At 37.5% G+C, this 26837-nt stretch overlaps 5 protein-coding genes across 5 annotated transcripts; 3 read left to right on the top strand and 2 right to left on the bottom strand.

Moving 5' to 3' along the window:
- Nucleotides 1-2216: 2216 nt before the first annotated feature.
- Nucleotides 2217-2981, top strand: LOC106403499 (glutathione S-transferase T3-like). The gene has a single exon (XM_013844323.2). The coding sequence runs from the start codon at nt 2217-2219 to the stop codon at nt 2979-2981; it is 765 nt and encodes a 254-aa protein (XP_013699777.1).
- Nucleotides 2982-3977: 996 nt separating this feature from the next.
- On the top strand, nt 3978-6383 carry LOC125588535 (putative nuclease HARBI1). The gene is made up of 3 exons (XM_048759932.1): nt 3978-4596; nt 4678-5190; nt 6217-6383. Exons 1-3 carry the CDS (start codon nt 3978-3980, stop codon nt 6381-6383), a joined length of 1299 nt encoding a protein of 432 aa, XP_048615889.1.
- Nucleotides 6384-11828: 5445 nt separating this feature from the next.
- Nucleotides 11829-17402, bottom strand: LOC106406790 (DNA-directed RNA polymerase 1, mitochondrial). The gene is made up of 19 exons (XM_013847522.3): nt 16473-17402; nt 16178-16399; nt 15946-16079; nt 15773-15839; nt 15553-15611; nt 15323-15440; nt 15075-15188; nt 14850-14981; nt 14346-14762; nt 14022-14072; nt 13829-13899; nt 13665-13749; nt 13383-13535; nt 13215-13289; nt 13032-13121; nt 12868-12915; nt 12659-12773; nt 12474-12577; nt 11829-12368 (listed from the first exon to the last, which is right to left on the bottom strand). The coding sequence occupies exons 1-19, from the start codon at nt 17208-17210 to the stop codon at nt 12258-12260; spliced, it is 2904 nt and encodes a 967-aa protein (XP_013702976.2). The 5' UTR covers nt 17211-17402; the 3' UTR covers nt 11829-12257.
- A 961-nt stretch (nt 17403-18363) lies between these two features.
- On the top strand, nt 18364-20416 carry LOC106406517 (transcription factor BIM2). The gene is made up of 7 exons (XM_013847200.3): nt 18364-18611; nt 18686-18770; nt 19009-19078; nt 19159-19254; nt 19424-19776; nt 19874-20003; nt 20086-20416. Exons 1-7 carry the CDS (start codon nt 18500-18502, stop codon nt 20182-20184), a joined length of 945 nt encoding a protein of 314 aa, XP_013702654.2. The 5' UTR covers nt 18364-18499; the 3' UTR covers nt 20185-20416.
- Nucleotides 20332-23999, bottom strand: LOC106406516 (protease 2). The gene is made up of 9 exons (XM_013847199.3): nt 23091-23999; nt 22885-23006; nt 22246-22820; nt 22046-22180; nt 21838-21957; nt 21320-21708; nt 21028-21244; nt 20754-20947; nt 20332-20669 (listed from the first exon to the last, which is right to left on the bottom strand). The coding sequence occupies exons 1-9, from the start codon at nt 23471-23473 to the stop codon at nt 20471-20473; spliced, it is 2334 nt and encodes a 777-aa protein (XP_013702653.2). The 5' UTR covers nt 23474-23999; the 3' UTR covers nt 20332-20470.
- Nucleotides 24000-26837: the final 2838 nt, after the last annotated feature.

Genomic DNA, 26837 nt, shown 5'->3' on the forward strand with positions numbered 1-26837 from the left:
TCGAGCAATAACCAAAATGACACAAAAAGAAGAAAAATATCGAAGATAGATAGGATTGGCACGTGAACGTAAACTTCTCATAACCATAATTAACTTTTAAATTGCTAAATCATGATATAAAACCGAGTTGACATAGTTTCAGTGTAGCCAAATAGTAGGCATGAAATTTTTCGGCCTAAACGTTAGATTTTTATGCGATAAATAATTTTTTGACCTAAAATATTTTTAAAATTGGGATCAGATTATTAGTAAACAAATTATGTAATTAACAAAAAAAGTTTTAAAAAATTGTTTAAGGGCCAAATATATTAATTCGATCAATAATATAAATTGTTTTCCATACGATATTTCTTAAATAATTTTCATATAAATTTAACAAGCGCAAGGCGGAGGTCTTATCCTAGTATATAAACAATAAAATGAAAATATGTTGAAATAAAGACAACAATGAAATAAGTATTTTAGCTATATAAGACCACCCGCATCGGAGGTTTATGAGAGAGTCATGGGCTCGGTATCATAGGCCTTTTCGATTAAAAGAAATGAATAAATGGGTTTCAACCCGTGAACCGGGTCTTCCAAGTGAGCCCGTATGATACGGGGTAATGCCACGCGGCGCAGAGGGAGTGGCTACGCGATCTCGCGTGTTGAGTGAGAAAAAAAGGGTTTCGCGTGAAAGATCCCATTTTCCCTTCTCTCTTCGAAATCTAGGGTTTCTCCGTCTCTAAGGCGATTTCGTGTCCGAGTCCAGAGCCGGAGATTTTCTCGATCAATTCGTCGTCGGAGTCACTCGTAAACGCTCTCAGGTGAGTCTCAATTACTCCGAGGACGAGATAGCTTCGATTTGATCTCGAGAGGTTTCTAGGTTAAGGAAGTCGATTTGGGGGTTTCGTCTTAGGGTTGAAAATCGAGAAGGGGGTTTCGATTTCTTGGTTAAAATCGACATACGGTTTCCTTTTAGGGTTCGTTTATCGTGGATTTCATTTCGATTTGGGGGTTTCGTGTAAGGGTTCGAAATCTAAAAGGGGGTTTTAATTTCTTCGTTTAAATCAACATACGGATTTCTTTTACTGTTCGTTCATCGTGGATTTGAATTGGATTTGGGGGTTTTTAGTTAGTCTTTCAAAATTTTTTTTTTGTTTCTCGGTTGCTTCTGTTCTAATTATTTGTTTTCCTGATACAGATGGATCCCGAAGCAGAGATAAGAGACACAAAGAGAAGAAAGGAGCACATCGATATGCTTTCATACGTGTGTGATTCATAACACGGGATTCCGACGAGGTGTCCCTGTGGTGGGAGTATAATTCACGAGGTTTGTGGGAAGAGGAATACGACACTCTCCCCGGCAAGCGTTTCTTCACCTGCATAAACTACGAGGTAAAAAATGGGTTCTTGTCTTTTAAATAATGTCTTCTGTTTTTGTCTGTTAATTAACAATCTGGTATAGTTTATGTGTTGTTACCAAGGCTGATGGATTTCATTATCGTCAGCCTTGGGTCATTGGTGTGCAGGAGCATATCAAACGGCTCACAAGTCGTGTGGAGGAGGTGGAGGCAGTGATCAAGTGGGTGCCGGAGGTGAATAATAAGATTAAGAGTCTGGAGGTAATCTGACTTCCCACTTTTGAATTTTGTTTTGTAATTTTTTTCTTATATTTTATACAGTGACTAACACCATCTCATTGTCATTTCCTTGTACAGGCAGAGGTAAAAGCCCTCACTGTGGAGGTTGATAGGCTCACCGGGAAGGTTTATAACCTGACCGTGCAGGTGGATCACTTGGAGAAATGCTGCTTCGACTGAAAACACAAAGCTAACCACACTATAACTAGAGTTGTTGCGTAATGAATTTGAACTTGAACTAGAGTAGGTTAGAGTAGTAGTAGAATTAAAACTTGAACTGAACCAGAACTGAAGTAGTTGTGTAGTTAAGTTAAGTGTAATCAATTTTTGAATGGTCTGTGTGAACTTGAATTTAAACTTGAACTGAACCAGAACTGAATTTAAACTTGAAATAATTAATTTGAAAACCTGATTTGATGTTTATTGAATGGTCTGTGTGAAGTAGTTGTGTAGTTAAGTTAAGTGTAATCAATTTTTGGTGGTTAGAAGGTGTTTACTTCCTTGTACTTTCAAACCCAAAAGTAGTTTAAAAACCTAGCTAATCGACATCTTAAAACACAAACGAAAACTTAAAAACTTCAATACTCAACCAAAATGGATCCTTTTCCCCTAAACTCTCCCGGCTTTGTTAACCTGCTTACTTCCCAGACCACTCAGCCAATAGAAATAGGATCTTCTGAGGTTCCCAAACCTCCGGAAAGGAGGAAGTGGACAATCAAAGAAGATTTGGTGTTGATCAGTGCTTGGTTGAACACCAGCAAGGATCCAATAACCAGTAATGAGCAGAAGCTAGGAGCATTTTGGAAGAGAATAGAGGAGTACGTGAATGCTAGCCCTCTGCTCGTTGGCTCCATTCCTAGGGAGTGGAGTCAATGTAAGCAGAGATGGGGAAGGGTTAATGAGCAGGTGTGTAAGTTCGTGGGATGTCATGAAGCTGCTCTGAAGGAGCAGGCGAGTGGACAGAATGAGAATGATGTCATGAAGGTGGCTCATGACATCTTCTTAAATGATTACAAAGCCAAGTTCAGTCTTGAACATTGTTGGAGGGAGCTTCGGTTTGATCAAAAATGGAGATCACACAGTCTGACATCAAATGGTGCAAAGGAGAAAAGGAAGGAAACTGCGGATGAGGTGGGTCGCGAGGAAGATGTTAGACCTCCCGGAGTCAAGGCTAGCAAAGCAGCAAAACGCAAGAAGCATGGCAATGAAGCAGCGTTTGATCAGATCGAAACCATTCTAGCAGCCAAGAATATGTTATCCAAACAGAAAATACTTGATAGGTTGCTAGGAAAAAACGCTGATACACTTACAGATCAAGAGCTTGCTCTAAAAAACAAACTCATATCTGAATTGCTTTAAGTTGGTGAGTGGTTATTTATTTTTTGAAATTTATAGTAGGTTGCTAGGAAATGCAGTGTATGTTGTTTGTGTTTAAATCTTTTCCTTGATGTATATTGATATTGTAACTGTTGTGCTTTGTAGGTCACCAGTTCAAGGAGGAGGATGCGTGGATGGTTGCAGGTCTCTGTTTCTTTATGTATCAAATCAAGTCACGGGTGGTAATGTAGTAGTAGGAGGTTGTAGTGGTAGGTTATGTAAGATGGAATCACGGGAGAGTGTAGTGTTTTCCAACTTTCTACACTCGTTTTATGTATGTATCAAATCAAGGGTATGTCCCCACGGCTTTGCTTTTGTACTCACAGGTGTATGTACCCACATGCTACTTGCTTCAATGTTTTTCTATATATATGACTATGTGTTTCATTCTATTTATCTCATTCATGCATTTTATCAAAACTATCTTACCAACTATGTGATACATCAGTTTGATTCTTCTTACCATCAGCCATACTTTTATCAAAACTATCTCACCATCTCGGAATCTCACCAACCAACACCACTACGAGAATCACCAACCAACACCACGAGAATCACAACAACAATCAAACAACAATCACCAATCATCTCTACCATTCAACAGAGGTAAGTTGAAAACCAAAAATTCTAAGTAATGAACATATCCTTAAATAATGAAATTCTAAATTCTATATTATCATATTTAAAACCAAAAAAAGGTTTATAATTTACTAAAATTAAAACCCAAAAAAAAAGATTCAAGAGAAATAAACAGATTTATAATTTTAATGAAAAACTTTACTAAGGTTAAAACCAAAATAATATAAAAAAAAAACTAAGGTTAAAACCCAAAAAAAAAATGAAGAGAAATAGAGAAATAAACTTTAAAAGAGGAAAAACATACCATATATAAGAAATAAAAATTTGTTTTAAAAGTTTATTAAAAATTCCTCCCTATTGCCTTTTGTAGGAAAAATATTACAATAAATATCATCAACAATGTCTTCCTCATCAAGTGATGAAGCGGATGAAGTTTTTGATGAATTGGTCGATGAAGTAGTTGATAATTTCATCGATACAGTAATTGATGGTCAAACCAACAAACCAAAGAGGCGAGCTTATATTGAAAGAGATCGAGAACTAGGACACATTCGACTATGCAACGACTATTTCAGTAATAATCCAACGTACACACAAGATATGTTTAGGCGGCGGTTTCGAATGAACAAGCCATTGTTCCTTCGCATTGTCGACCGTCTAAGTACTGAAGTTCCGTACTTTCAGCAAAGAAGAGATGCTACCGGAAGGAACGGGCTATCTCCACTTCAAAAGTGTACGGCAGCGATACGTATGCTCGCATATGGTCAGTCAGGAGATACATATGACGAATATCTCCGGATGGCTGACAGTACATCACGTTTATGTTTGGCAAAATTCACTGATGCAATAATACAATTGTTTGGGGATGAGTATCTACGAACACCTACAGCCGAGGATCTTCAGCGATTACTCGATATTGGAGAGGTACGGGGATTTCCGGGGATGATAGGCAGCATCGACTGTATGCACTGGGAGTGGAAAAACTGCCCAACAGCTTGGAAAGGCCAGTTCACACGTGGTTCGGGAAAGCCGACAATTGTCTTAGAAGCCGTGGCATCACAAGATCTTTGGATTTGGCACGCTTTTTTCGGCTTACCAGGTACCCTAAACGATATCAATGTTCTTGATCGGTCTCCAGTTTTTGATGACATCTTACATGGTCGAGCCCCTAAAGTGAAGTTCAAGGTCAACAACCACACTTATCGTATGGCCTACTATCTTACCGACGGCATTTATCCTCCATGGGCAACATTTATCCAATCCATCCCACTTCCTCAAGGTCGTAAAGCACATAAATTTGCAGAAATGCAAGAATCCGCCAGAAAAGATGTCGAACGGGCTTTTGGAGTATTGCAATCGAGGTTTGCAATTGTTAGGAACCCAGCTCTACAATGGGACAAGAAAAGGATAGGAAAAGTAATGATAGCTTGTGTCATATTGCACAATATGATAGTAGAGGACGAACGAGACGGATACGCTCCAATTGATACATCTGAGTTTGAGACAGGACAGTCTAGCAGAAGTTCGCAGGTGAGAAGCAGAGATAGTGTTAATGTCACCCTTGATATGTTAGCCATGCGGAGAGAAGTTCGAGATAGTGACAAGCATCATCGTTTGAAAGCTGATTTAGTGGAAAATATTTGGCAAATGTTTGGTGATGAAGATGAATAAATAAGTTATGTATGTTAGAAAAATTTCTCAATTTATGTAATGTACTTTTAATGTATTGAATAAAATGTTTTCATAATTTTAATAATATGTTTTAATATTTTATTCATCTTTTTTGAATATTTTAAATTTTTTTTTTAAAAAAATTAATATTATTATTTTATTCCTATGAACTCTTTCTTCGGGTTCACTAATGCAGAAAACAGCATATCCGAGTTCATAACTGTTCATGGACCCACGAAAAAATATTAAAAAATGTTGGTGAACCCCCTTTGGGGTTCACCAATGCTCATGCTCTAAGCTTTGTTAAAATAATAAAGGTTGATACTTCATGACCCTATTCATGACTCATAGTGGTGAGATTTCCTTTGTTGTAAAGTGGTCTTGAATTCAGCTCAATGTCTCGGTTTGTTTATGATGTCTGGTTTAACAGTTGTACTAGATGAGTAATAAGTGAAAACATTTGTGGTTTGGTTCATAAATTAGAAAAAAACCAAAACTAAAAATGTGACAAGTAAAAAGGTTTTCTTTGGTCAAACATAATCACTTTTTGAACACTCATTTTCATAGTGTCACTATCAGAACATATAGTTACTTTATTAATTTTATTTTATTTTTTATTTTTTAAAGATCAGTCTGGTAAAAATATAGTATCCGTTGTGCTGGTTATTAATTGTTAGCAGAGCCAGCTGCACCAAAGAGGTGACGCTAAATTAATGAATTAATGTTTATTTATTACTTATTATTAATTATTTTTTTGGTGTAAATTGTAAATAAATTGTATCCGTTGTGTTTGTACATAAATTGTAAATACGACAAAGATATGTTCAGCGATAATACGATTTGTGTTCCTGTTTGTTATTTCAAAACCTGATGACATGACAAAATAATAAAGAAATTAACGAGTTCTCATTTTTAGTTTTATGTTATCTCATGACTTTTGTTATTCTATTCGGCATTTTGTTTTCAGGTACTTCAGTGATAACCGGGGTTTTTAGCTTTGGTGGTAAATGGCTCAAGGCTATGAGTTTCGCCACCTGGATTCGAAACCCGGTCACTGGAAGATTTACATTCGGACCCTCCAGCGCCCGAGACCGAAGACCGTTCACAGTAAGCCACATGGTGACGCTCTGGTAAAGTCTTTGCTTGATTCGGTCTCTAGTCTGGACCACCTCGGTGGAGTCAGGACACTCGGTTATAAAAAGAAGGTACTTCTCTGATCAAACATAGATCATATAATAAAAGGAGATAGCTGCTATCATATATATATATGTGTTTTGCCCGTGATGTGAGCTTAAACATTTTCATAAATTTTTAGAAATTTTTTTGTACATTATATTCATTAATAAAGTAAATCTTAAAATAACTTAATATTTAATTTTTAATTATATAATTAAAAAAATTTATTTGATTAATATTTAATTATATAATTTATGTTTTTCAGATAACAATACAATATATATAGAAATTATCTTTTTTTAATTATATTTTTAGATTTTGGATAATTCAATATTCAATTTTTAATTATATAATTAAGAATTTTATTTAATTAATATTTAGTCATATAATTTATGTTTTTAAATTTTTACAAAAAAACTTTTTCAAATAACAATACAATATATACATAAATTATCTATTTTTAAAATTATATTTCAGATTTTGGATAATTCTTACTTTTATTAATATTAATCAGTTATCTAATCAAATCAATTAAAATTTCGTTTTTATTTTTTAATTTATTTATATATTTTATTCATTAAGAAAATTGTAATCAAGTAAGTAAATTCACTTCTCAAATAATAGTATACTAGGTATTCTGTCCGCACATGCGGGCATAGTATTTTTATAGATATTTATCTGTTTATGAATATTAAATCAAAACCAACATAATAAATTATTAATTATATTTTTAAAAAGATAAATCAAACATTAAACTTTATATTTTATAATAAAAAATATTATTACAGATAAAAACACAACATATTTAAGAATTATCTTATGTTTTAAAAATATATTTTATTTTTGAGAATTTTATTGTATTTACTTATAGTCAATTATCAAATATAACATATAAATAAATATTATTAATATATATTCATTAGTTTTTATCAAAATATATATATGCTTATTGTTGTGTTAAATTTTAAAAACATTCACATATATTTTAGAAAATTTATTTATTTGTTTGATTAGCATTTAATTATAAATTGTTTTATATCTAACTATAAATTTTATAATAAAATATTATTTTCAGATAACCACAGAATATATCTAAGAATTATCTTATGTTTTAAAACATGTTTTTATTTTTGAAAATTTTCTTATATTTATTTATAGTCAATTATCTAATATGTGATATAAATATAATAGTATTAATAGAAATTCGTTTTAATTATTTATATTTTAGATAATTCTTATTATTATTATTAATTTTAATCACTTATTTAATCAGATATATTTTAAATTCTTTTTTATTTTTGACTATTTATATAATTTATTTATTAAAGGTATAAATGATTTATTATTAATTTTAATCACTAATATAATATATAAATATAATAGTATTAATAGAAATTCGTTTTTAATTATTTATATTTTAGATAATTCTAATTATTATTAATTTTAATCACTTATTTAATCAGATATATTTTAAATTAGTTTTTATTTTTAACTATTTATATAATTTATTCATTAAAGGTATTAACGATTTATTATTAATTTTAATTATTTTTTTAGTCAGATAGATTTGAAATTCGTTTTTATATTTTGACTAATTTATATAATTATTCATTAAGGGTATAAACAATATTAACCGCTCTAACTTTTAACGTGAGAGTTCCGTTGCAAAATTTTACTTCGCAAATAATAGTATAGATAGATAGATATATTATATATGTTTATGGGTTTTGGGTCTTGGATTTGGGTTTAGGGTATAGGTTTTGAGTTTATGATTTACGGTTTGGGTTTAGGATTTACCGTCTGGATTTATGGTTAAGGTTTTGGGTTTAGGGTATATAATTTGGGTTTAAGGTTTACGGTTTCGGTTTAGAGTCTAGGACTTGGGTTTAGGATATAGAGTTTAGGTTTATAGTCTTGTTTTTGGGTTTAGGGTATATAATTTGGGTTTAGGGGTTTGGATTTATGTTTAGGGTATAGGGTTTGGGTTTAGGAGTTTGGATTTGGGTTTAGAATTTAGGGTATAGGGTTTAGAATTTAAGATTTAGGGTTTAGGGTTTAGCTGGAAGCGTTAGCGTCGTTAAAATTAGCGTTTTTTTTGTAACTATTTTTTATTTAATTTAATATTTTTTAATTAATAATTTATGTGTCATTTTAATTGGTTGTAAAAAATAAGGTGAATTTAAAAGTTTACGGGTGAATCTAAGTTCTCTCCTTTATTTACCAGACCAGAAGCAATAGAAGATTCTATGGTCTACACACATAATGCATGTCTGGCTAAGAGAGAACAGAGACGTAAAAACATATAAATGCAGAGCAGAAAAAAAAATACAAAGCTTACTAGTTTTAGAGTTTTCAAAGGCTCTGACTTGAGTCTTACACCATTTCCGATTGTGGCAATGGTAGCCACCATTGGTTCTGTCATTTGTCTATATAAGAAGGGGGATGTATTGCTTGACAAAGGGTAGTTTCATACACACACACACAGATTTTAAATTCTTCTTGAGATATAATTCGAGATGAAAAACTTAGGGAAAACTAAGTTCTGTTTGGGACTACAGTTTGAGTATAAAGCAAATGACATCCTTGTGCATCAAGAAACTTATACAGAAAAGATACTCAAGCAATTTAATATGGACCAGGCACACCCCTTGCCGTGTCCTATGGTCGTAAGGTCATTAGACCTGGAAAAGGATCCATTCGGACCTAAGAAACCGGACGAGGAAACACTCGGATCGGAAGTGCCTTACTTAAGTGCCATTGGGGCCTTAATGTACTTAGCTAGTCATACTAGACCGGACATAAGCTTTGCCGTGAGCTTACTATCTAGATTTGGTTCATGTCCGACCTTAAGGCATTGGAACGGAGTGAAACATCTGTTCAGGTATCTGCAAGGAACAAAGGATCTCGGTTTGTTCTACACCAACCGGCCAGGAGAGAACATGGTCGGATATGCAGATGCTGGGTACTTATCTGACCCACACCAGGCTAGATCTCAAACAGGTTATGTGTTTACACATAGTGGAGCCGCAATATGCTGGCGTTCTACAAAGCAATCCTTAGTAGCCACATCATCTAATCACGCCAAGATCATAGCCATGTATGAGGCAAGCCGTGAGCTTGTCTGGTTGAGGAACATGACCGGCCATGTCTTAAGAGAGAGTGGTCTGGCCGTGGGACAAGAGAAGGAGGAGCCAATGATCATCTACGAGGACAATGCAGCGTGCATTGCTCAGCTCAAGGAAGGATACATCAAAGGAGACAGGACCAAGCACATCCTGCCCAAGTTCTTTTTCACCCACGACTTGCAGAAGGCAAAGGAGGTTCAAGTAGTTCAAGTCCGATCCAGCGACAACTCAGCCGACCTTTTCACCAAGTCTCTGCCAACCTCAACATTCAGGAAGCTGGTTCATCAGATAGGGATGCGCCGGCTGAAGGATCTTCAGTGATGCCTTCATCAGGGGGAGTGTCATGCGTTGTACTCTTTTTCCTGTCTACGGTTTCCATTTTTTCCCACCTTGGGTTTTTGGTTTTCCTAGAGAGGTTTTAACGAGGAAACATCGTGCATGATACGAGCCCATATGGTTCTATCATCCAAGGGGGAGTGTTATGAACAATGTGGATTGCTAGTAACCAAATGGCCAAACCGTGGCCCATGGAGAGAGAGAGAGTCGGCGGCCCAAAGGGAGAGAGAGTGGCCGACTTTAGTCTTAGGATGTTTCCATTTATCTCTTCATGTTTATCTTTAAGAAGTTTTCCTTTTTCCTTTACGATAATGATTTGTACACTTTCCTTTTATCTATTCCTTGTAACCCCTATATAAGGGAACACTTTGATTGAGTAATATAGAGAGAGAAACACACGATTTTACCTTTGTTCACAACACGTTATCAGCACGATAGCCTCTGAACCCTGAGACCAAAATCGAAACCTAAAAGCCTAAACCGGCGACTCAAAACCTAAAACCTAATCTTGTTCATTCAAGAACTCAGGAGATCCATCTTGAATCCCAAACCTTCTCAGATCACGTTTCAGATCAGAAAGACCGCCATCCAGCTCGCGATCGAACCCGAAGTCCGCGACCGACCCGAGACGATCCTATCCCCGAACAGCTCGCAGCCGAAACGCCTCTAGCCCGCGATTGACCCCATCCGCGACCCGATAGGAGGCAGCAAGCGTCCGTTCTTCTCAGCTCGAAGTTTCATCCATTCTCAGGTGGTCCGGTTCTAAATCCCCTACGAAACAAAGGTATAAACATAATATGAGAACCTAGAACAATAAGAACCCTAATTCCATCATTATGGAACCTATGTCCTTGAAGAAACCCTAAGATTAAAATCGACAATCTCCTAAACTAGAAATATAAATCGATTCCAATTAGAACCTGATTGTATGTTGATTGATTGAATCTGAAACATGGCAAACCCTAATCAAGGAATCGAAAACCCTAAACCCTAAAAGAAGTTAGTATCCGATTTTAATCTTGATCTTGATTGTTTTGATTTCTGATTTGAATTGAGGTTTAGGATTGTTTGAATTAATCTAACTGAGTACACAAATACTTAAGGCCTTGAAACCTTAAACATAAGTTGATAGAATTTAAAGATTGAAAACCCTAGGAATTATAAGTATGGAAAAGTTGAAATCGTTTTACATGAAACCGAACATGAAATTGCATTCATAACTGATTAAAACAAGATCGGCCAGCATATAGATCACACGAGCTTAGGTTGATTGCATAGGGCCGTGTGGCTCATGATTGATAGCACCATGGTCGATCAGTATTGTTTGAATATCATAAATGCATAAGACGTGTTGTGGCCGAGCTTGCTTATATCCTGCGGCCACGTGATCACATTGTGAATCTAAAATCTTATATGATAATGTGAATCAGATGTCGAAAATAGCAAACAGAGACTATGCAGCCCTTAATCTCTCCGGAGACAATTACTTGCAGTGGGCGCTAGATACAAAGATAAGTCTAAAGTCCAAGGGACTCGGTGATACTATCATCGAGGACAACAATGAGAATGAAAAGAATAGATACAGGGCCATAAGCTTTATGCGCCATCATCTCATTGAAGGTCTTAAGGATCAGTACATGACGATTGAGAATCCATTGGATTTTTGGAATGCTTTAAAGCACAGATATGATCACCAAAAGATGGTGTTGCTTCCAAAGGCAAGGCACGACTGGATGCATCTCAGATTCATGGACTATAAGTCGGCGGATGAGAGGTTTATTCCTTGTAACCTCTATATAAGGAAACACTTTGATTGAGTAATATAGAGAGAGAAACACACGATTTTACCTTTACCTTTGTTCACAACACTCTTCAGTATTGCTTCATAATTATTGCACTCATATCAGCTTATTCCACAATTTGAATCTGAAACGCATATGAGTGAGTGTAATGTGTGTATAATATATAAAAGAAAAAACAACGTACAAATAGATCAAAATTGGGAGACTACTAAGACAATCCTAGATGATTTTCGTCTAGCACAGGTTTTTAGTTATTACAACACTAACTGCGTAAAAGACTCATGCTGAACTGAATCCACTGGTTCGACATGCCCGATCCATCCAACGCCACTCCCTGATGCCAAGATTTGAAACACTCTTTTCTCTTTGTTATTTACAAGTGACCCTAAGCCCACCTCCGAGTTGAGGTTAATCAACAACATTCCTCATTGCTGATTGCAAAGGAGCTTTTCCCTTTGATCAATATGGCTAATTATATTGGCATGAAGAGACAAACCTACTCTGCCCTGAATGTTAGATGGAGCAATGGAGCTTCCATTATGCAAAAAGTAACCTGAATGTGCTGCAACTTAATTGAAGAAGTATGGCGACCGTATGACCTCCCTCAGATCAAAGTCGCCTCGTTCTGGCAATGGTGGAAACGTTAGGCCTGGGAATGACTTCTGGAAACTCTCCAACAACTATCAATACACAACAGATAAAACAAATCCATCACGAGTTTAGTTATAAAGAAGTGAAGAATTGGTAACTGTATGCAAATATATAATAAGGAGATTCTCTATTACATTTTCTAAGATTGGCTTATCGTAGAGCTCGACAAACTTCTCTCTGAGTATATTGTTCATAAGTTCAACATCACATGCGTGAGTCCAGAATGAGTCATGCACCCCTACAAATTTCCGTATAGTGAGTAAAGAAGATGAAATGAAAAACCTATATCAGTCCATGCATATGGAAGGCTAGAGCTGACCTGCAAAACTCAAACCCGCCTTGTTGCAGGCGACTGCTGTCATCATCATGTGAGACCCATCAAGGGAATGTACAAAATTTGGTGCGAAAGCTGTCATTTGCTTCCTTGCCATGACCTGAACGAAAGAACACAGCATATGTCCGCATAAAGTTGAGACAACACTGCTTAAAACTTGTCAAAATACAAGGTAAGAAAATGAAGGCGGTTACCTTTTCAGTCTCTCGTTGTAGAGTTAACACCTGAAGAGTAGTCTTAACCTGCAAAACATTGATGCCCCTCGACTTCAGTTACATTCAAGAGAGTCACTATTACGTTTTTTTCAGCTGACCATTTGTGTTCTTTAGCTAATCAAAGAAGTTAAAAGAGCAATTACCAAGTGTCTTTCATTCTTCCGATAGGGTTGTACAACTGGAAGCCCAAGAGGAGTCGTCCAACAAACTGCTTTGTTTTGTGAAGCTATTATCTGTCCCACCACAGCAAACATCTCTCATTGTTGTAACCAATTTGTCAAGTGAAAATTCTTTCAAACAAGATCGTCAGGGAAATAAGAACTGACCTTTGCACATTCACCAAACCAACTCATGATGGCTCTGGCAGCTTCAAACATCTCTTCCAGTGCTTTCAAAGTGACCTAGCAACAGAACCAACAGAGGAGTGAGCATTTGGTTACAGAATCCAAAAAATCATTCACAGCTGAATAATGCATAAATTATCATTTTCTTACTCTTGCTGCATAACAAGATGCGTGAAAATTTTGTGAATCGTCCGCAAAGGCACCACGCTCTTTTAACCTCTTCTTGATTTGGTCACGTGCGCCACTATAAGTAACACCATACACTGATGTCATGACAGTCTGTTTCACCAGCTTCCTGTCGACCTAAGGAGTTTCAATAGTAGAGTACTTCTATCAGATAGTATGTTCACACGCAAGTAATAATAAAAAATTGGTTCTCAGGTAATATATTCGGCAGAAGGTGGTCCAGTTTAAGCAAGAGATGTCGAAAACCTGATCTAGCATGAGCTTGGCATATGTGGCATTGGGAAATGTTTCAGGATCTTCTTCTGCGTCTTGCCTCATGATGTTGAGAACCCTGATTAAAATTTAAACCAAGTAAAATAAGTCTGTCGGATAACAGCGTCACTGTAGCCAGAGAGAGATAGAAAAAGTACCTAGCAGCAATATCTGCATAAACATCAGCCGGCTTTTCACCTGTAAATAGGTTGACAGCAGCTGCTCCAATCTATCATCAGAACCAATCAAAACAAATGAATTAGATAACCTTGAAGAGAAATATATTTTCCTACGTGTGAAGGGATGTACAGAAAATTAAAAAACCTAGTTAGTGTAAAACTATTGGCATACCTGATCCCTCCCAAGAGCAGCATAATGTTGTAAACCATTACATGAACCATCCTGGCAGTAACGATTAATACAGAAAGTAAGATTATACATACAAAAAGCGAGATGGTGATAAATTCGAAGCAACAAAGGAATCTGTGTAATTTCAATTTCACTAGAATGTCACTAAAGTTGTTCAGATTCAGGCATGGTTATTGTAAAATGATTGCGCACAGGTTGAAAGGTATATTACACAAGAAAACATTGTGATATAATATGTATAGTGTTTTGAAAAAATCAATAACCACCAACATATTTTTACTTCTGAGGATATAATTTAGCGAGTACCTGGTGGATGGGGATATGAGATACAGCAGCTTCAGGAAAAGGGCTTCTCAAAGCTTCTGAAAGGTTCATGCAAGCAGCCAAACACTGAAACGGATCCTCTGCATTAAGCCACCATCTTTTTCCTTCAAGAGGTCTATCAGAAGAGTCAAATATATCTTCCAAATGACTCTCGGCAAATGCAACCCGATCCTTATAAGCAAACTTATCAACACCACCACCATACAAGTTTGCTATATGTATCTTCAGCCACCGTAATCCAGATTCACCAAGAGGCTTTCCCTCACAAAACTCAAGAATGCCACGGCAGAGATCAGACCCGAGATGATTAAGATATGGATGCATGGGATAGGCTCGGCCACGAAAGTCAACGTTGTGAGGGAAGTAGAAACCTTCCTCGTCCTTCATTTTACGTGCCACCTGCTCAATCAAATGAAAGTACAATGACGTTCTCATAAATCAGAACAGCAAAAAGGAGAGTGCAACAAACAAGGAGTTTTCTCTTACCTCGAGTTTGAGCTCTACATCACACCTTTGAGAATGTCTCTCGCTGTTTTCCTTATTTGCTTCCTTCATTTTCCATTTCCATTGCTTTATTTCTTCCTGGTCTTCACTGTCGGGCTCCTCTGGAATGGGTACCTTTTAGAGTTTAAAAAGAGAGATGTTAAGAGAAGAGTGAGCAAGATCCAGAAGCAGATAAAAAGAGGAAGGCGGGAGAGAGAGAGAGCTCACGTCGTCACGGTCAACCAGACCACCAACGCGACCTCCATTAGCCCAAATTCTGTCCACCAAACTTAACACCTTTTTGTTTATTCTCCATTTCGTGTTTCCAAGAGTATCTAAAGCCTGGTTAAAGCAAAGGGAATCAAATAAACTCATCTGTTAATACAACATCCAACTCGTAATTCTACTTTAAAGCATTTAATATATCGTTAAGCTTAAGTAACATTAACTCATAATGCAGGTTAAGGAACTCAGACCTTGAACACTGGCTCCAGTTGCGCCTTAGGAGTTCGTTTTATTGCAATACGTTGTTGTTTAGCTCCATGTGTTCTCATTATGTATGAAGGCAAGAAAAAGTGTGCCCCTTGATCATACCTGTAAAATACTATCAAGTTACATAGCAATTTTAGGAAGTGAAAAGTAGATCAAGGGGATCTAGCAGAAGTAAACAGTAAAAGTCTTAATTACTGGAGAAAACATCTCATACCCTGTCCAGTTCTGGGGAGGTATTAGCATTGGCAAGTAGGGAATGACCATATGTCTAGCCTGATTAAATAAAGGAAAATAATTAGAAAATCGTAGAAAGATTGTTTCAGGCTCCAAGCCAATATATAGTGGTAAAAGATTGTTCACACCAAACATCATAAAGGTATATTACTGATATCTGATAAAAGAACAGCAATAACATAGTCCACAGTTATGCTTACTGATTTGTCAAGGCCCTTTCGGATCAGAGGATCACATTCGATGCAGCCATATTTCCTGCTTAATTTTCTGAGGAAGAATACAGTACAACGTAGATAAGCAGCAGGGACAAGGAGAGGGAGAGACATATACAGATTCATGTGAATGAGCATAAACAGAATCACAAGACTCTTACTTATTTTCAATTGTGACAGTTCTGGAAGATTGCTTAAAAGCAGGCCGGATCTCAGGTGGACCATCATCAAACTGTTCAGCTGGAGGTTGTATATATGCAGTTTCCATCAATAACTGAATCAAACGTGCGCCAACCTACAAGTGCAAGAGCCAAAATTTAAATCACAGGAATTACTGTAAAGCGTTCTCCAATGAACAAATGTGGAAGCTTAGTGTGGAAGTAATAAACAAACCTTCACTTGAGCCTCTTGACCCCATGACTTGAACGAGTCATGTGCCTTCACTATCCCTCTCACTTGCCTCACCTTATGCTTTTTCAACAATGTATTAATTTGTTTCTTCAGCTTCAATGTTTCTTTGGTCTCAACCTCTCCTGAAGCATTTACAGCTTCTGATTCATCATCAACCACATTCTTTTTCTTCTTAGCTTTCTTCATAAAGCTGTTGATCCTAGCCTAATCCAAATAAGAAAACACATACCATTAAACCAATCTACAACACATTATCAGATTAAAAAAAAACACTCACCTCCTGCTCAATGGCTTCCCCGATCTGAGTAGCAGCATTCACAACCTTAACAACCCCAACACCTTCAGCGTTAGTCATCAACAGCCCCATCATCTTATGCATAGTGATAACCGCCATCATATCCGCCGGCAACTGCTCCATATAAGACGCGTAAGGGATCTTCCCTTTCTTAACCTTAAACCCATCAAGATCCGCCTGAATCGCGTCGCGGAGAGGCTCGAACCACCCGAGAAACAGAGACTTCACGTAAGGGAGATTCGGCGCGAGCTTCTGCTCGCACATGTCCTCTATAATCTCTTGACACTCTTTGGCGGCTTTCTCCCATTCCTCGGTCTCGAGCTTGACTTGCCTCTGCTTCAAAGAGTAGTACTTCTGAGCTCCCATCCCCGCCACGACTTTCATCGGCTGTTTGGCTGCAAGTCGAGCCTTTTTGCGGACCCTCTCGGTTTCCTTCTCCATTGCTGACATCAGTTCGTTGACTTCGTCGGACCCGGATGATGAATCGTCTGAATCGATCGTTTGCGCAGCTGTGGCGAGCCCTCTGAACGCAAAGGGGTGATTATGAAGAACAGAGGTCAATCTTCCCAATTCGTTAACTGGGTTAGTCGCTAATTGGTTTCTAACGCCACCAGAGAGATTAATCGACGAAATGATGCCGCGAAAGTGAGTGGCGGAGGTAGAATCGGAGAAAGGCTTGATCTTTCTCAAAGTGGCTCTCCCGAAAATGTTCCTCCACATTTTCGTCGGATCACAAATGGGTGAGAAGTATATGTGTACAATAGGCTATTTTAGAGCTGGGTTTTCCAGAGAGAGCGATACGAGCATAGAGAAATTGAAGAGAAGATCGAAGTTTGAAACTTGGGTGAAGAGAAGAGAAGATCTGAGAGAGAGCCGTGAAGTACAGCCGCCGAAATAAACCCTTCATAAAACCTTGGGTTGCTTGCTCTCCCTCAGGTTTCTCATGGATCTTTTTTGTTAACCCGACCCGGTTATCGGATCCGTTGCCCCATTTATTTGGGCTTAAAAGCCCATCGTAGCGTAAGTTATTAATATTACATTAAATTAAGCTTAGGAGACAATTGAATAAACAGATCAGAGTGGCGCAGCGGAAGCGTGGTGGGCCCATAACCCACAGGTCCCAGGATCGAAACCTGGCTCTGATAATCTATTTTACTTTTTGGATTGAAAAGCCCAATATGATCAAACGCTTCCCTCAGTGTTGTCCAGTATCTCGATCAAACCCATATTAGTTTTGTAGATGTCCAGTCCAGCTCTGCCCTTTAGCATTTACTCTTTTACAACGATAAATTATAAAATATCAGTTGCCTTTTCGCCGTTTTTGTTTATTTCACAACAGTCTCGTGTTTTTTTCATCTATCACAATCCACTAAAAGGATGTTTGTGGTTAGAAAGATAGACATAAGTCGCATAACAGATGTATCGGAATTTATATAATCAATAAAACCATTTTTAACAGCATTAATGTGTTAATTTCATCTATTTGTTACTAATTTTTATAAGGACCAGGTACGTGGAATGTGCTTCAGAGTCGATCCTTGTATTCTTTCATCATCTCACAATTGATTATTATTATTATTAGCATTGTTTTATAGGTTCAAAAATTATTTTCATACTGGAAAAAATGCTTTTAAATTTTTGTCATATGCAGCATTATATATCATATGTTGCCGCTCCAGTAAAAACAAATTAACTGGTCATTCATAAGAGAACAGAACACGTGCATCACGGCACGGCCTTTGTACTGAATCCTGGTTGGTTAAAATCCCGTCTTATCACGTGAAGCCCACGTGTCGCACAATTTACGGTTCATTAACTGGGTTAACCGGTAATCAAACCTCGCTCGTACACGTGTCGAGATTAGGAAACTTGCGGCCAAAAATAGAGGTGAGCTCACGAGTGGTCTGCTGCAGAGAATCAAAGCTGAGCCCCAGAGTCGAAAAAAGCAAATAGGCTCGTCGACGGGAAAGCAAAAGAAGAAAGAGGAAGAACAAACTCCGACGACGAAGATGAGAACCGGAAAAGCAAATCAAGAGGAGGACGATTACGGAGAAGAAGACTTCGGCTCCAAACGCGAAGGCCCTTCTTCCAACCACAGTAACTCCGCCGCAGCGAGCAGAGGTAATTTCTCCGATCCAATTCCATGGGGTTTGCATTTCCTCTGATTCGGTGTGTTTTGAATTTTCTGAAAGCAGATGTAAAGGAGAATGATAAGGCTAGTGCGATACGCTCTAAGCACTCGGTGACGGAGCAGCGGAGGAGAAGCAAAATCAATGAAAGGTTTGTTTGATTCAGCTGTTAGAAAAGTCTCAAGCTTTTAGAGAGGTGGAGCTCTGATCTCGTGAGCTCGAGGTTTAGGAGTAAACGCAAGCTTCTTTCTTTGATACTTTGAATACTTAGGACTCAGTAGTGTGTTTGGGAATTTTGCTATAAATCAGTATATGGGACTTAAATGCATTTATCATATTTGCTTTGTCTTCCTTATGAGTGAGTGCTGAATCTATGAATCTCTTGTCAGGTTTCAGATTTTGAGAGAAATCATTCCCAACAGTGAACAGAAAAGAGATACTGCTTCCTTCCTTTTAGAGGTTATATTTTTATGTTATTTTGAAGCCAATATCTTGAGCTTTAGATCTATGTTTTCTTAATACCATGCATGCCATTTTAGGTGATAGATTACGTCCAGTATCTACAAGAGAAAGTGCAAAAGTATGAAGGATCATATCCTGGATGGAGTCAGGAACCAACTAAGTTGACTCCTTGGGTAACATTTTCTCCCTTTTTCCGATGCTTTATACCCTTTTTGCGCATGCCGTTCCTTGATTCTTTTCATTTCCCTGCCATTTCGCGACACACTTTTGCACCTGAAAGTCTTTCTGCTGCCAGTTTTGTACAACTTCTAGCTGAATCTTACGTTATCCTGTTTGGAACAGAGGAATAATCACTGGCGAGTTCAGAGTTTAGCTAATGGATCTGTTCCATTGATACCATTTCCTGGAAAGTTTGAAGAAAACTCTGTAGCCTTTTCCGGACCTGCAGTTGCGGAAATGCAAAACCCTGTTGAATCTGACCAAGGAAGAACTGCTGTCTACAAACCAATAGACAGTCAACCCGAGTTTGACGACAACAAGGAGTTACCGCCTGTACAACCAATCCACCATCCATTGGTACACGGTGAACAAGCTAACAATGAATGCCCTGCAACAAGTGATGGGGCAGGCCAAAGTAATAATGATCTGGTTGTTGAAGGTGGAACCATTAGCATCTCTACTGCCTACTCGCATGAGTGAGTCAAAACCTGATTCTGTTACCTTTTCACAATAGGTGATGCAATTCATGTGTTGGCTTCTTATTAATGTGTACATTACTTCTGGTATTAACAGGTTATTGAGCTCATTAACACAAGCACTTCAGAACGCAGGCGTTGATCTCTCGCATGCTAAACTTTCTGTGCAGATCGATCTTGGGAGGCGAGCTAATCAAGGACTAACGCATAACGATCCATCCAATAAGGTTCTCGTTTTTCGAAATAGGTCATGTTTAGCATGAGAAGAACTATATATATCATGATCTTGATTCATTTTTGTAAGTGCAGAATCCATTTTCCTCTCATACCGAAGGCGCTACACGATCAAGGAATCCAAGCGTTGAGGGAGAATCTGAACATGCTCATAAGCGGATGAAAACACTGTAACATCTCTCTTAGGCTCCAGTGCTCTGGAATATATAAATGTATTGGCAAATATCTTCTTTTGTGTACGTTTGTTCGGCTTCTAGGGGCATTCTATAATCGTTAAGATATAAATTATGGTTAGTAGAGTCTACGTCTTCATGGTTTTTGAGTTTGTATTATCTTCTGCATATCATTCATCATTGTAACCTATCAAATACAATCTCTTGTGGAATATTAGATTCTGTTTCAAGTTCTTGAATCATGTTTCCAGTCTCTAAAACTGACTTTCTACCAACAATCAGTTCTGTTATCTATTGTTGTGATAAGCCATGACTTTGATAAGAAAAGCATAATCAAAAGCAGTCTCTTCGCATTGAGCATAGCGACCTCCTTCACCGAAATGGCCACCACTCATATTCGTTTTCAGAATCACAGTTCGTGAGCAATCATGGCACGTACTCTCCCGTATCTTAGCCACCCACTTAGCACCTTCCCATACTCCAACCCTGACTCAACACCAAACACCAGTTTAGGTTTTATATAAAAGAAATGGAAGGCATGTGTCTTTAAGGATGTAGTGTGAAGCTTGCCTTGAGTCATGAAACGAAGCTGTGACAAGCATTGAAGGAAAGCAAACATCTCTGCGTATGTTATCATATGGAGAATAGCCAAGGATGGATTGAAACTCGGTTTGGATGTTTGGGTTACCAAACTCTTCATGGTCCAAAAGTGTGAGAGGTAAGTTTGAATCTGACAATGTGTTTAACACGTCTACAAAAGGAACCTGCCACCATTGTTTATGCACATTAATATGATATGAGCTTTAGCTTATTATGGACTGAATGCATTTGTAATGCATCTAACCTTCAAAATGGCAGCTTGAAATAGACTCGGGTGCATATTCATGGCTGCAGCTGGAAGAAGAGCTCCTGCGCTGTAACCAATAGCAGCAAGATGATGTCTATGCACATATCCCTTGTCCATTAGATAATTCGCACAGTAGATGAAATCTTGAATTGAGTTTAGTTTCAACGATCCAGTGCCTGATTTGTGCCATGAAAAGTCCCCACCACCTCCTCCCCTGAAGCCAAAAAATGAAACTCTTATTATCATGTCAAAGACCATAATATCACATGATATGGTTTTAATAACTGACCTCACATCAGCAAAGGCAATAACCCAACCACGATCAAGCATGCTCAATCGATTTGTGCACCAGCTTTTGTCCAGGGCTTCTCCATAAGCACCGTAACCTATCAACATCCCCGGTGACTCGCTCTTCTTCCATGCTTCTCGGGAATACAGAATTGTCAGCGGGACTTTTACTCCGTCGTGTGAAGAAACTTCTTGCCTTTCACAAACATAAGCATCAGATAGTTCCTCCCATTCAGGCATTCCCTCACTGGTTCTATCATTATTGTCTGTAGAGTGATCTGCTGAGTACCATGGCGTACTAGTATCAAGATCATCTATGACTCTTCCCTCCTGATGGACGACTGAGAATGATCTTCTTGACACGTCATAGTCGATGATAGTGTCAGGAATCTGCAGTTACAACAAAGAAACTATCAGAGTAGAAGGAAGCAGCTCAAATGCAAATAAACTATCTTAATGGCATCAAAGCTACAACAAGTAGAGGAACCCATTTCTTAAAGTAAGTGTATATATATATACCACAGGAGATGAAAGGACCACTCGGTAAACTGAGCTTTGGAAGTCGTGGTTTGAGCCCGGTGCAACACTGCATGAATCAGCTGGAAGAGGAAAGTACCAGGGATTAAGATCCTCCATATGCTGCCAAAAAATAGAGCAGAACGGAACATAAAACCTTAGTAAGAAACAGCTTAAACAGTGTAACGTTAATCACAAATCTTTAAGTCACCTTCGTATTTGCTTTCATGGGCATATCGATGGAACATAGCATAGGTGAGCCATTCTTACTGAAGAAAAGCACTAGATAGTCATTGAACATGTCCATATCTTGTATCACCACATCATCATCTGGACAGAAAACAACCTGACTAGAAAAAATCAGTTGGCTATATCCAAAACAATCTACGAATAATTATAAACAACCAAAACCTGCCATTCCGATGATTCAACTTCCTCCACTAGACACCTACTCAAATAGTACCCTTCACCGGACCACTCACTAGCTGCATCCGTGTGAGCATTGGTAAGAATGTAAAAGAAGCCATTGTGATGTTCAAGAAAACACTGCACACCAGGGACTCTCTCACGAGCCCTTCGCAGACCAGCCAATGGCTTCTCCGCATTTACTATATAAACCTCGGACGAAGTCCTCGAGTTCGAATTAATAGTAACAAACTTGCCATCTTTAGTACTCGTGATGTCCACACAGAAACTGGAATCACTTTCAGAGAACACAACAGTATCACCTCCCCCGTCTGATTCAACATTAGTAACAACAACCCTGTGAGGTCTTTGGTGTTCATCTACAACGGTGTAAAACAAGTTGATTCCATCTAACGCCCACGCCAAGCTGACAACTCCATCAACTTCCAGCCTCGGAACCAAACAACCACTTCTAAGATCCTTAATTTGAAGAAGGAAACGTTCGTTGCCCTTGGGATCAACAGTGTAGGCAAGGTAGTTATGATCAGGTGAGACACGACAAACACCAACGTGAACATAACCTGTAAGTAGAGAGAGAGTAAGTCCAACACTTGAATCAGTAAGTAAGAAACTTTTAACTTATACCAAACTGTTCAGCAATCTGATTCCAATCAAGAACAGAGAGCCAGTTTGTTTCAGCCTTCTCCTCCAATCTCCTAGAGAGAAGAGGATACTCTTTTCCTCTTGGTATGTATTGCCTGTACAACCTGCTCAAGTGACGTTAATAGATAAAGCTCGCTCCTTTTTGCCTCAATTCGAGTTATATATAGAGAGAGAGACGAGAGACGAACCATTGTCCCCAGCGCTCTGGGGGAGTGACAATCTCTGCGGGGATGCGAGTTTTCATCTCGGAGATCAGATTACGCCTTAGGGTCTCTGTGTCAGACATGAAAGCTTGAGCGTAGGAGTTCTCGCGGTGGAGGTGGTCGAGGAAAGCTGCGTCGTTTGTGTTCCGCATCCAACGGTAAGGATCTTGTCTCGTGACGCCATGAGTTGTGACCGAGAAAGGGATCTTTTTGGGGACAGGAGGAGGTTCTGTCGGAAGAGAGAGTGACGCTGTTCGTTGGGTAAAACATTGGGTCGAGAAAGAGTGGTAAGAGGAGGAAGTGAGAGAGCAGAGAGAGGGTATGGTAGGCGAATTGAAACGCCGGAGAAGAGATGATACTACTGCCATAAAAAAAACGACTAATCTGCGATAATAGTTTGTGTCTGGCTTTTTTATAAAACGAATTGAATGAGATGTCTCTTCTTATACACTGATGATGAGACATCGTATATTCATATACAATTAAGGTGTAATAACTTCCCTCTCAATGGGGTTTAATACCAATATATATTCTAGTCTACTCTTCCACATCCTCTCTTGTTGTAATCTTTTTAGAAGAGAAACAAACAAACGTAACTTACATATTAGCCAATAATCTTGTCGAAGATTGGGAAGCAAACAAGTCAATGACTCTCACCAGGAGCTTCGTCACTGTCTTCTAGATCTCCCAAGATGAATTATCGACATCCTGCTCAGAGGACGTAGTAAATGTTCTATTCTTTGTCACATTCTTTTCAGCTGTTTCTGTCCCTCCAACTGCTGAAGTCTTCTTAGCTTTTTCTTCTTTACTCTCTGCTTTGTTCCTAAAGTTCTTCCATGTACTTTCCTCTCATTTTCACGATTTGCCAATTTTGAATTGTTACATTTCCGACAAAGACACAACATCTTACCACTTTTTTGGGCGAGCGGTGTGGAATCTACTTAATGCATAATGTCTCTAGTCTCGCAAGGTATTCTTTCGTCACTCTCCCGTTAGCATCTCTATGCATATACATCCACCTCCGCAACTCAAAAATATTCCCGGAGTCCGACATTTTTTTTTTCTTTCACGTTTTTTTTTTCTTGTTGGTGTGTTTAAAATGATGTTCAAATGTCCATATTTATAGGAAAGTTTCGAATCTGGAATTGTAATTTTCCTAGGAATTTACGACGAAATTTAGTTAGGTGGTCGAAAAAAAACGTGTTACAATAAGTTGGTGGATTCAAAATTTCCTCGCTAAGTAGACGTAAAATATTTCCTCGTAAAGTACACGCTACAATTACGTCGAGTTTACGAGGAAATCGTATTTCCTCGTAAAAGCCACGTGATATTACATCGATTTTACGACGAAATGATTTCGTCGTTATTTTACGAGGAAATAACGCTGATTTTATATTTCCTCGTAAGTTCCTCGTAAAATTGACGTAAACTTATGAGGATTACTTTTTCTCGTTAAATTTCTTCGCTAAACTTGTGTTTTCTTGTAGTGTTGTATTCATCTACTTGTCTTCTCTCTCAGTTATGGAAACGATTTTTTTTTTTGTCTTCCAGTAATAATGCATGTATGTCTATGTAACATATGAAGACGTGTTTGGGGGTGCTGTAGTCGTGGACGACTTGTGCTATTTGAGATAAGTTTTAATGTATTAGATTTTTGATCTAACTCTTTTTGTCGTTTGAATTATGTAATGTTATCTTGTTACACTCGGTGTATGAACGTGTAAACTTTCTGTATCAAACAGAGAGACGTGATTGCTTTCGGAGTCATGATTTGATCGTAACAATATGATTTAATGTAACTCATTTTAGCTAAAAATAAATAAGAATTTGAGAAAAGTACAAAATGAACCACCTATTTACAGAAAGAAGGAGATGAACGCAAGCCAATCTGAATTATATTGTAATTTGATTATGTTTTGGATTTCATAAAAATGGAAAATTGATCCGAGCCGATCTGATCTGGAAAAAAAAAGCCAGTACTTAGACTCTAACCACTTTCTATGCATTTCTATTGATTACTCTTTATTTTTTTTTCTTGTTCGAATGAGTAAGAAAAAACACAAAACTAACCAAAAAAAAAGGATTTACAGTGTATTTGGAAGACTCAAAACCTAGGAGTGTGGGTACTGGGTAGTAATAAAAGAACTCAAACAAAAGTTATGTTATCATTGTAAAATTCACATAAATGTTGGAGAATGGATACACAGCCAGTTACAATCTAACGCAAGAGGAGGTAATGCGATGATAGATTGTATGATTGGACTTCAGAGATAATAAAAATAAAAATGATGATGAAGGCAAATGCTTGAGAACAAAAGAAAGAAAGTTTCGGTGAACAAAAAGAAAAGCTCCAAGGAAACATGGATATCAACTTACTTTGTTGGTTGTTGTTCTGCATGGGACCCCCCTCTTTACCTATGACATCTCCACATCTCCTACCTTTATATATACACTTGTAATATTAAAAACATTTTTTTTCTTAACTGAAATCGGCAGTATCATAATTGATACGAACAAAATCAAATCAGCGGCGCTGATATGATTCATATGAACCATGATGTATTGTATACACACAAAATAGTTTTTTTTTTTTGAAGTTATTTGTTGGTTGTATGAGAATGGGATACATCGTATTTAGGGTCGGACCTAAGCACAAGCTCATCAAGCTATGCTTGAGGGCCGATAGTTTTAAAAGTAAGTTAGGGGCCAATTAAATTAAATGTTTGATAGTTCAGATGGCAAAATTTGGTTGCCACCTAAATTAGGTGGCCGGGTTCGAAACCCATATACAATAATCTGCAATGATTTTTTTTAAAAAGAGTTGTCGTAGGGCCAATTAATTTTTAGTTGCTTCTGAGTCTATATATGTCAGGCCCGGCCCTAATCGTATTCGTATCTATTTTAGAGCTAACGAGATAATCTGCAAGGTCAACTAAACCGACTTTTCTCTAATCCGTGTTGAGTTTATTAAAAAAAAGAAACACATTTGATTACCTACCTAACCTTCCATTATTTGTTAATGAAAAATTGTGTGTTGTGTAAAATGTGAATAATATATAGACTGTTTTGGTTCTATTTTTTAACATTATCGTGTAGTTTCCCTGCCAGTTTAATTTAATCGACAATCAGGTTTCAAATCGTCCTATGAGAAAGTTTATTTGAATGGTAATTCTGGTAAAATTAGGCCGGTTCATTAAGAACGGTCTAAGAACTCACACGATGAGATTTAGTTTGCAATGAGCCAAGGAGGGAGGGGTTTACTCTAGGCGGCATTTTAACCTGGACCCGAAAATCCGAACCGGAACCGATCCAAAAATTCCCGACCCGGAACCGGACCGAAAATTTACAAGTACCTTTTGGGTCTAAATTTTTTTTACCCGAAAGAACTTGAACCAAAAAGAACCGACCCAATAGATCCGGACCCGAAAAGAACCGATCCGAATAGACCCGATCCGATAAGAACCGATTTGTACCCGACTTAAAAATATGTATATCTAAATCTATGATGTTTTTGTGTTCAATTTTATATATATATATATTATTTTATGATTTAGTTGAAATATCTTTTGTTAACAATATTTGTTATTATTTTTTAATATTTTAAAGTAATATAAAGCTTTAAAATGTAAAATTTAGAGTTTAAAAATGTTTTATTTAAATTATTAAGAGTTTCATTTAACTTATTTTGTAAAATTTTAGACATATATGACAAGTATCAACTAAATTTGATGG

Source organism: Brassica napus, chromosome C6 (assembly GCF_020379485.1).
Source record: "Brassica napus cultivar Da-Ae chromosome C6, Da-Ae, whole genome shotgun sequence".
NCBI classification, from domain to species: Eukaryota; Viridiplantae; Streptophyta; class Magnoliopsida; order Brassicales; family Brassicaceae; genus Brassica; species Brassica napus.